Source organism: Gekko japonicus, unplaced genomic scaffold (assembly GCF_001447785.1).
Source record: "Gekko japonicus isolate JY-2015 unplaced genomic scaffold, Gekko_japonicus_V1.1 scaffold562, whole genome shotgun sequence".
Classification (NCBI taxonomy): Eukaryota; Metazoa; Chordata; class Lepidosauria; order Squamata; family Gekkonidae; genus Gekko; species Gekko japonicus.
In genome coordinates, this window is record NW_015172569.1 from 111,866 (window position 1) to 123,031 (window position 11,166).

The window sequence follows — 11,166 nt, forward strand, 5'->3', positions numbered from 1 at the left end:
TTGATTCCTGCTACTTTTCCCCCTAACAAGTCTATTTAAAAATAGTGATTACAAGTTTCTCACACATATGAATGTCCCTTGGCTCTCCACAAATACTTCCACTCTTGAACCCTATCTTCACTTCTGAGAAGTTGGGACATTCTTGCAATTCTCAGATGCTTCTGCACCTCAAGCTGTATCTATCAATAATGGGTTAGATGGCTTCTGATCTACACATGGCCATATAATTATGTTTCTCCTTTTCTTTTTCTTACAGCTCTTCAAGGCTATTCTATTCTGGGTCCCACTTTGGTGGGAAGGTAACAGCGTTCTGTGCGCCTTGGTGTTTAGTCATACCGGCCACATGACCACGGAAACGTCTTCAGACAGCGCTGGCTCTTCGGCTTTGAAACAGAGATGAGCACCGCAACCCTAGAGACGGATTCGACTGGCTTTCGAGCAAGGGAACCTTTACCTTTACCTATACTTCCTTCTCAGCATGCTCCCCAGAGAGGCCAGGTTTGTTCTGCTAATGTGTGCCATAACATCCTTTACTGTCTTTCTGGTCAAGTCCAGCAACTGTTCCCCTAATATTTCTGGCCATGTCTGTGACACACTGTCCAACAGAAATGAATACAAACAGAAGACTGAATGCATGCAATAACAAGAATGAATAAAATTACTGAACAATGAAATAAACCTAATACAAACAGAATTTCTTGTACACCACTATTCTATTGCTTTTATTCAAAACATTCATGCTTTCAATACAGCAATACCTCCTTTAACACTAGTTTCCCCCCACCCCCCGAAAACACACTGTTATGTACACTATTCTACCACCGAGGTGGCAAGTCATCGGCTGCCCTATAAAAACGGGGGCAAGTGGGCCCAGGCAGAAGTTCGAGACAGCGTAGTGAGAGACCACGCTACTGAGACAGCTGGCCACCAAATCTGGGTGGTTGTTCCAATCTTGGACAATTAATATAGGTATAGCACCGTACTACTGGAAGGTTTTATTGTGATTTTAAATATTGTATTTATTGTATGTTATATTGTATTTTACACTCGGCTTAGCCATATGTGAGCCGCCCTGAGCCTTTGGGAGGGCGGGATATAAATCAAACTAATAAATAAATAAAATGTAAAGTAGCTCTGTAAGAGGTATTGATTCCTCTGTAAGGCCCCTGTTCTGGAGCATTCTTCCTCCCACAAGAGCTGCAGCTACCTCCTCTGTCAGTTCCATTGAGGCATCATTCCTAGCTTTGCTGTCCTTATAGATCTTCTATGTAATTGGGGGGGGGGGGGGTGGCCATTTCACCCACAGAGGTATTGCATCACCTCCCCGGCCATATTCATTTTTGGTTCGACCAATCATGCTGCAGATTCACAAACCAATGCCTCTCCTGTGTGTTATTTTAAAAAGTACACCCAGGAGAAAGAGTGCTTTGATCAGACAGCCTTGTAGGAGGTATTACCATATACATACAGAGCTTCACAAACCAGTTGAATTAGTATCTGAATCACCACAGAAGCCCTTCTGAATAAGGTCGGATTCAACTATTTTAAAATACAACTACATCCTGCTTAAGAGGTTGATTAACTGAAGCCTTAGGAGCATGCACATAGACTCAAAAATACCAGCTAAATAATATCTCAATATGTTTCTAAAAAGGAGCTGCGGTGGCTCAAGTGGTTAAGATACTGAACTGCAGGCTGTCGAAGGTCGGTAGTTCAGCAGTTTGAGACTCAAGTTGCCACATGATGGAGTGAGCTCCCCTCTGTAGTTCCAGCTCCTGCCAACCTAGCAGTTCAAAAGCAAGAAATTGCAAGTAGATAAATAGGTACCACTTCGGTGGGAAGGTAACAGCGTTCTGTGCGCCTTGGTGTTTAGTCATGCCGGCCACATGACCACGGAAATGTCTTCGGACAGTGCTGGCTCTTCGACTTTGAAACGGAGATGAGCACCGCAACCCTAGAGTCAGACTCGACTGGCTTTCGAGCAAGGGAACCTTTACCTTTTACTATGTCTCTAAAGGAACAAGAACCTTCTAATAACATGCCCCCAGATTATGCTTCTATACTGATGAAACCGCCCTGAGCCCGTTCGCGGGGAGGGCGGAGTAAAAATGCAATAAATAAATAATAAAATAAACCCAAATGACCACTTGCATTTCTGTTAGCAGAACATGCCAGGTTACTAACATGCAAAACAGAAGGTTTACTATACCCCATGTGCCAGCTGGCTCTGGTGGCGCTACCTGCTTCTTGGGCACCTCATATCGTACCAGTGGCTTGGGAAACCGGGATGCTGAAGTTTTCCAAACATAAGAAATCAATCACACTAGCTTGCCTTTTAACATTGAAGTATTTACAATTCATTTTTATCTATAAATGTCTAACACATGAAGTACAATCCAACACATTTTACCAGAGCAACGGAAATTTTAAGACGGGTAAATGTTAGAAGTAAAATCTAAAGGTCTGGGCTTTCAGTTGTCTGCACAAAATGTTCAGACTACTATGTGCAACACACTACTAAACAGGTTTATATGGAAGTAATTCTCAAACAGTTTAATAGGACTTACTCCATAGTATGCAATTCAGCCTTTAGCTTACTTTTCAGTATGTCAATCATTAGATTTAATTTGAGCTGAGGACAGTAACACACCAACATACAACAAATTTGTTAGAGTTTGGGCCCCTGTGCTAGACTATATGGTAACGAATGATATCCTCCCAGCCAAGCAGATCTATCATAAATGGTTATATTTATAGGTGAGAGCTAGTAGCATAGGAAAAGATTTCTCAAACTCTCAGTAACCCGTTAGTGCTGTACGGTGTCGGCAGGTCTTTAAGATGTAAATAATAATTTTAAGTGCTATGTGCAGAAATGTGAAATTTATATGTTGTGTTTTTATGTGAATCTTTTGACAAAACCAATAAAAAGATTATTAAAAAAAAGATTTAATTTGTGAAACAATATTAAACTGAAATTATTAACCCTACTTTCCTCATCCAGTTCTTGTTTCCATTCAGTCCTGCCATGGGTGTCCGGTTGGTTGCTAGGCAACAGCATATTGCAGACTGATCCTTCAGGGTCTCAGTCAACAGTCTCCATTTCAGGGGCATTTTAATGCTCTTCTTCCATTTTTTTTATAACTCTTATTTTTTTCTACAAACCTTAAAGATCACCTACGCCCTTATTAACCTACCTCATCACTCTGGGCATCTTCCTGCTTTGGGTGCCCCACCTTCTGAAATTTACATGGGTGGCAACCTGGGGAGGGCCTTCTCAGTAGTGGCATCAAAACCCCGGGACTCTATTCCCATAGAAATTCACTTGCCCCTTTCTTTCTTTCTTTCTTTCTTTCTTTCTTTCTTTCTTTCTTTCTTTCTTTCTTTCTTTCTTTCTTTCTTTCTTTCTTTCTTTCTTTCTTCTTCTGCCAGTGGGTTTAGCCTTCTTCTGCCAGTGGGTCAAGACTTTTTTCCCCAAGTGATGTTCTCTCCGTGACCCCTCCTTCCTGCCCAATGTTTTAATTGATTTTTTGTATTTATTTTAGCTCAAGTTTTAATGACATGTTTGCTGGTTGTTTTAATGGTTTTTAAGACGCAATTTTATTATGTTTTAATTTGTCACCATTATGACACCGTGAATTCATAGGAGGAGAGGCAAGACAAACAATGTAAATATAGTAGTTTGCATGTTAATTTCTAAATCAATCTGCTTTCTCATGAGGCTGAAAAAAAGTTTAACAGCAAGTCTGAATATTTTGCTAGTCTTCATAATAAAATGTTTCTTTAAGGATGCTAGCTAGAAACATGTTAACGTACCAAGGATAAGTCAGGAAATTATTTGTCCCTAAATTGGGTCTTCACAATAAACATGAGTAAAGCCATTATCGCATAATCGTAACAGCTGAGAAGTATAGATACACTAGGGATCAGTGAAATGTCCTACCTGGATCCACAACACAGGAAAACAGTGAGGTACTGCTCGCCCAGTTCTCCACAGAAGTACCAACAGACCTTTTTTGAGCATGCCATCCCAGATACCTTGTCAATCATATGTGATCTTTTAATTTAAAAGCCATAAAATCTCCTCTGCCTGGTTTCCTTCTATGCTATTCTTAAATTAGGCTTTTTAAATAGCTGCCTCCATGTAGTGAGATTAATTTCATTCCTGTCACCTTGTTTTCCCCCTTTGTTCCTGGATAGGGCTCTAACCCCTCACTACTCCCACACCATTTTTATAGCAGGGTGCTCATTCTCACATCCCTAAAAAGATACACATATCACCTTGGCCCCATATTTAGAAAGCACCAGGTCATGGGAAACAATGGTCTATCATGCCACTCTTAAAATATTGACTACCTTCAGCAACTTCAGTCAGCTTGAGCAATATGATGGACCAATGCTCTTCTTTCGATCCTTTATGTCATTACAGCATTAAGTGCGGTCTACTTCCTGTTCCTTCACATACAAAACATAGCTCCAGGTGATAGTGCAGCATGTAAATTTGAGTTATTACCGTATTATGAGTCTGCTTGGGAAATAAAGCCACCTTGCCTACCTAGAACTTGCGTAGTGCTGATAAAGGATCCTTCAATGATAAATGGAATCGTAAGCAACGCAGGCAAAAAGTTACCATATACGTGGGTCCACAAATCCATTTGCAAGGTGGCCAGTAACAGCAATAAATTTGGGGGTTGCACTTGGATGTACAACAAAAGGGCACTACCACTTTCAAATGCTAGTTATACATCATGGTAAATTTTGAGGAGGGTCTCACTTCATGACATACATGAAGTGAATTCCCACCTCCCCTAGGTTCCCTTGGCATGACAAAAGGGATAAGTTTCACTTCGCAGCAGACTTTGGACACACACTGAACTAGCAGCAGAACAAAATTTGAGTCCAACGGCAACTTTAAGACCAACAAAGTTCAGTTCTGGGTATAAGCTTCCATGTGCATGCACACTTCATCAGATACATTGAACTAGCAAGAATTTCTTGCTGCTTCTAAGTGTCTAAGGGCTGGTATGAAGTGAAAAAACTAATCTTGTTTCACTACAAATCCTTGGCCATGTGCCCAAGAGCTTGGCTGACGGGAAGGGGGAGGTGGCGGGGATAATGAGTAATGGCTGGCAACTTGGGCCAGATAGTTTGAGGGGCACTCTGCATATGTGTGTACGCACTGCCTTTTACAAGTCTGAATAAGCAAGGAACTAAATCTTGCAGCTTCCACAGATCTGCTAAAGTATTATTAAAAGGAAGTAGTGTATTCTGGCAAAGTTTCGAACATGGCTTCCAAATGAAGACAATGCATCATTTCAAAATTAACAACAGCTTTGTTACTTGTGTAATTAAAATTCTTGTTCTGAATCACTGCCGTCAGGGTATATTTTAATATGCTGTTTTTGCAGAACCACAAAATAAACCTGATTCCCCACATACTCCAACTATTCTAAGAACAGTGCAGCTGTTCAGTTTTTAGGTAATCAAAATTAGGAATCATTACACTGTGTGATCTTTTAAACCAATGCTGTTGTGCTACTTTTCAGGCAGCTGGAGAAAAAAATTTTTTTTCTAGGAACAGTTGTAAAGCATTACACATGACAAGGCAGTAATTATAAACCAGTTTTGATCCCTGGTTCATGATCACAGAAATACAAAAGGAGACTCAAGTTAAAGTTCTGAGCCAAAACAGTGACTCTTTCAGTCTGAAGAAACGAAGCACCCAACATCCAAGGTAAATTGATACTTGGCAGCCTTTACTAGCAACTGGCTGAACTACTATGATGTCATGAAGATTGGGAGGCAAAGCTGCCAAGCACTCTGGCATCATTTTCTTTAAATCAGCAGAGAGACCCCCATGCATGTCCAAGTGAAACAAAAAACAACTTGCAAGCTGAGGACTGTGCAGAACTGATGTGGAAGACTGACAGAAGCTTCCAATAGAAGGAAACAGACACTTGACAGTCAGCCAGGATCCAGCAACATCCCCTTTGCCCAGAGGGGAGTAAAAGCAACTTGGGGATGCTGCTTCCAACAGGAAAAGAGGAAGGGGTTCAATTTTCCACCTCCCCATGCCATTTGCTTTCTTAATAAAGTGAACCTGGCAGTTACATTTGCAAAAACATGGCTTAAGCACAGCAGAAATTTTAGTGTAGCCCCTAAGAAAGCTTAGAATGGTCATTCTCAAACAATTTTATTTGGGTGGCTATAAGGAATGCAAAACAATAAAATAAACTATTCAGAAACCTGACTGCCAAACAAAGCCTGGTTTCTTCTCACATTGCAACAGTATTTTTGCACCTTTAATTTCCCCATGCATACTTGTTATTGATGAACGACCCATGGTCACACATAAACATTCCTCTAACTACCCTAGCAAACAGATTTAGCATCTAATGAAGCAAATAAACTAAGAAAACTCATGGTCTAATATTTTTTTAAAATAGCAATTAGTCTAAAAGGTACAATTGAACTTGCTTTGAAATGGTCTAACATATGCTGTGAAGATACCTTACCAAGTGGTGTGGGGGAAAAGAAATAAAAATATTCAACTAAAGTGCAAGTCTGAAGAGAGCTTGTTGGACTACACCCTGGGAAATCTGAACTGAACCCCCACTAGATCATGAAACTGACCTTGGGCCATTTCCTCCCTCTCAGCCTAACCTACTGAACAGGTCTGGTGGGAGGATAAACAGAGAACTCATGTAAACTGCCCTAAATTCTCTGGAGGAAGGGTGGAACAAAAATATATGAGACAGATCATGTCTTAATAATGTAGTGAGTCCTGTGTAGGAATGAGCTTTTAGTACAGTTTTCCAAATGCCGGAAAAGCAACACTGCCGTCACAAGCTAAAAGCCACAGGGCAGCATTACAATATTACTATCTTCACAATCAGACTGTTGTTCTGTCAAGGTCAGTACTGTTTCCTCTGACTGGTAGCGGAGCAGCTCTCTAGGGCCACAGGCAAGAATAGTTCATGCCACCTAATACCCAACCCTTTTACGTAGAGGAGCTGGGGACTGAAGCTGATGCATCTCCACACACACCGTTACCATGGACTGGCAACCCACACCTACCGGATTTCCCATGGCTACTGTAGACCCAGGACTGCTACTTACCTAGGTCTTGAGGCTCCTATATGGACACCATATCTTTTGACATGGAACATCTGCTCTCTAAATACTATGCACAGGACCGTGAATGAAAGAAAAAAAAAAAATCTCTTCTACATTCACAAAGATGGCTTATTATATCATATAACCCTACTGCATGGCTTTTAGCCATGGTGAGTAAAAGGAACCTCCATATACCGAAACAGCAAATACCGGTACACCAATCAGAAGTCGGCCTTTACCTCTACAACCTATTTGTTGGTCGTCCTGGCAATGGTTTGGCCACTATGCGTAACAGTATGCTGGCCTAAAGAGGCTGGTTTAATCCAGCAGGGCTGCTTTTATGTTCATGCATTCCAAGGCCCTAGCAACTCCTGTTCAGCGTACAGAGCAAAATACACCCGACTCAAGACAATTTGACAGACTTATTCTCTGTAACCCTAAAGACACAGAGATTGGTAACAGTTACTCAGTGCCCAGGAAAAGCCATATAATATTAGTCAAGAGCAATGTTCCCTCTAAGCTGTGGAGTCTTGTGAGCAAAATTTTTACTTTGTGAACGACTGGCATTAAAGTTGTGAGCGAGCGATTCAGCTACTGCATAAATCAGTTGGCTCTGGAGCCATCCTTCCTGAGCTAAGACAAAAATGTGTGAGCTGGAGGCGAAAAAATTGTGAGCTAGCTCACACTAACTCAGCTTAGAGGGAACACTGGTCAAGAGACATGATCACTCAGTCTCCAAAGGGCTGCATCCTGGCACTGACAGAAAACAAGGAAAATAACTCCAGGACTGTGTGCCAGCTTAAGTGAAAGCCAACCGACAGCCAGGAACGAAAGTGCACTTAGCTTGAAGTTTAGCCCCATCAAGCCTGATTGAACTGATGCTTCTCATGACCCAAGAGAAACCAGCTCTGTCTTCAGCTCTGATGACTAAACCACACGTGACTCTGGAGTCCCGTGACTGGGAATCTATACCTATAATTTAGTCCTTAAAAGACACTGTCACAGAGAAAACGAGAAGAATCGATTTGGGTTATTCCTTTAAAAAAAAAAATTCTCCCGCTCCACACCACAATGGGAAAATCCCCCCCCCAAGAGATTTAAACCTATCCCAGGTGGGGAAGGAAATCAGGTACCTATATTGTACTAACTCCAGATGAAGATGGGTAGCCCTGTTTATCTGTCCCTGGCATTAAAACAGAGCAAGAATCCAGCAGCACCTTAAAGACTAATAAAATCTGTGGCAGGGTAGAAGCTCTCGTGAGTCACGTCACTGCTCAGAAGCGACTTACAGAAGCGGCTCACGAAAGCTCCTACCCCGCCCCAAATTTCGGTAGTCTTTAAAGGGCGCTACTGGACTCCTAACTCCAGGTGGTGAGCCACATTACCTTTAAGCAGCAGGACACACACACAAAAAAGGAAGCAAGCTGAACCTTTAGTGCCTCCCCGATTTGAATATCCTGCTATTTGCAGTCCTCAAATCTTTGCTAAACTCTTGCTAAGTTTTTTTTTTCCCCCAACCGAAGATTCAAGAAGAGGAGGAGCCCGCTGAACTCCGGTGCCCGTTTTGCTTTATCGCTCCATCCAGCTTGCGAGACGGAAGGCTTCCGAGTCCAGCTTGGCCAGGAGGGAGGGAAGGAGGGAGGCTCAAGAGGTCCCCAGACCCCTCTCTTGTCGCCTTACCTTGGGCGATGGCGATGGACTCGAACCGGTGCAGCTCCCGCAGCAGGCAGCTCCGCTCGGCGGCGTGCAGGCTGTAGATGAAGTCGCGGGCTCCCTGCGCCGTGTTGAGCGTCTCCATGGGCTCCTTCTTGGGGTGGGTGCCCAGCGCCCGGGAGAAACCCCACAGTCCGTCCCCGGCGATCCCGACACTGCCACTGCTGCCGGGCCGGCGTCGGAGGACGAGGCAGCAGCAGCCGGTGCCGCTGAGGGGCCGCCGCGGTGTCGGCTTCGGCTGGAGCCCCAGGCGGGCCGCCCAAGCCGCCGAGCCCGCCGGCCCCAAGAGGAGCGGCCGGCGAGGAGGACGAGGAGGAGGAGGCGCTGCTGCTGCTGCTCATGGAGCCTCGGCGCGGCCGCCTCTCGGGCACGGGCTCCTCTCCCCTCCTGCGCCTCCTCGGCGCGGCCGCTCCCTGGTTTCGCTTCTCCTGCGGCGGTCTCGGGACGAGCCAGCCAGTCAGAGCCCCTCCCCGCGCCGCCTCAAGGAGGCTCCGGGCAGCCGCGGCATCCTTCTCCGGCAAGGGCTGGGCGGGCTCACGCACCCGCTCCCATCGCTCGCTTCACTCCAGGAACGCGGCAGCGACGCGACCGACCCCGGCGGCGCCTCTCGCCGAAACAAGCGAGGGGGGGGGAGGGGGCTGGCGGCGAGACTGCGCAGGCGCACCGGTCTGGGAGGCCCCGCCTCCTCGCCCTCCTTTCCGCCTATCGGGAGAGAGAGGATCGATCGCCGACACGCACGCCCCCCCTTCCCGCCTCGCTCCTTTGGACGTAAGAGGAGAGTGACAGGAGGGACGCCACGCCCAGCTCCCGTGGCGCGCGCTGCCCTCTGCCCGCTCTCGGCTGGGGGTGCGGGTGGGGGGAGAATAACGGCTGACGGGCACCTGGCGGGGCTCTGACAGCTCTGACAGACCAGTCAGGGGAAAGGGACCGGCAGGAGTCTCGTCCCGTTCTGTCTCCTGAGGGACATTCAGGGAGGAGATTGCCTGACGGGCCCTTTCTTGGTCGTGATAAAAGTTACCCTGGCTTCTTTTTTAAAAAAAAAACTAGGGGCTGCTAGAAGTATTTATTAATAAGGGGGAAATTCAGCCCTGAACCGCTGAAGTATTTTTGAGAAAAAGGAGAGGTTTCTCTGAGTGTGTGCAGAGTGTGTTTCCCACTTCCACAAGACCATACACACTGGTCTCTGACACTGTGGATTAAGAGGAAAGGACTGGAATATATTGGGCTAGACTCGAGACCCAGTAACACCTTAGAAACCAACAAGATTTTGGGGGGTTATAAGCTTTCGAGAGTCAAAGCTCCCTTTGTCAAATATCAGGTATCTGATGAAGGGAGCTTTGACTCTGGAGAGCTTATACCCCCAAAAAAATGTTTTTGGTCGCTAAGGTGCTACTGGACTCGAATCTAGCTCTTCTGCTAGAGACCAGCATGGCTACCCTCTGAATATATTGGGCAGACCCCCCTAGATGTGACAAAAACATAGTGTTTTGTTTAAAAAGAAGGTCTAATCTGAGAGACCACTAAGTACATAGCAATACATTTTACTTCAAGGACACCAGTCTTCCTACTCAAACCACTGAATTATTTCTCTGCATAGGCGTAATCTTCGTGGGGGCGGCGGGGCGTGAGCCCCCGCCGAAATTTTCAGGAAGGTACTCAGCCTCCCCCGGGAGCCACCCTTGCTCCTAGCAAAGCAATGCCTCTGGTCGAGCCCCAGCCCCCCCCGGGAAATTGGAAAGTCTACACCCTTGTTTCTCTGTCTAATTTTTTTCCACTAGTCTCTGGGGACTTAAGCTCTGACTGATTCACCGTTCCCAGAGGAATTGCCTCAGCGGAGGATCATGACAGTTATCTCTCACCGAGGCTATCTGAGAACGCAGCCTGGAGGGCCTATGGATGGGACATCTCCTTGAGGCTATTTTGCCTGCTATCTGTTACTGCTCCGCCGGTCTGATAATTGTTATCTGCAAAGCCATAAGGACCTTAACAACATTTGAAGAGGCCAGTGGGTACTAATTTTTATACGGATACAGCACATGGTTCAGCCAGAATTCAGAAAGATGAAGGAAGCTCACAGCTTAGAAAATGAGAAGGGGTGAAAATAGAGATCAACCGTCAAAAGGAGAGAAAGTTTAGGTCCTAGGAGAGTAGGAGCCTGGAGAAGCAAGAGAAAACAAGGGCCAGGGAGCGAAGATGGAAATAAGGAGCAGATGAAACAGCAGACAGAAGTACCAGATCCAAGCAATTGAGGGGTGTAAGACAGCTAACAAAAGAAGATTGCTGGAAGCAGGACTTGGGGAAAGCCAGGTGGAAACAGGGAACAAAGGTTAGAACTGGTGC

The 11,166-nt window shown here is 45.3% G+C and overlaps 1 protein-coding gene across 1 annotated transcript in view; it reads right to left on the reverse strand.

The window, feature by feature from the left end:
* Positions 1–9,124, reverse strand: part of TMEM65 (transmembrane protein 65) — a 38,794-nt gene extending 29,670 nt beyond the window's left edge. Inside the window, exon 1 of the mRNA XM_015421347.1 lies at positions 8,794–9,124. Within this exon, the coding sequence (XP_015276833.1) occupies positions 8,794–8,911 (118 nt within the window). The 5' untranslated portion in view covers positions 8,912–9,124. The remainder of the gene's footprint in view (positions 1–8,793) is intronic.
* Positions 9,125–11,166: the final 2,042 nt, after the last annotated feature.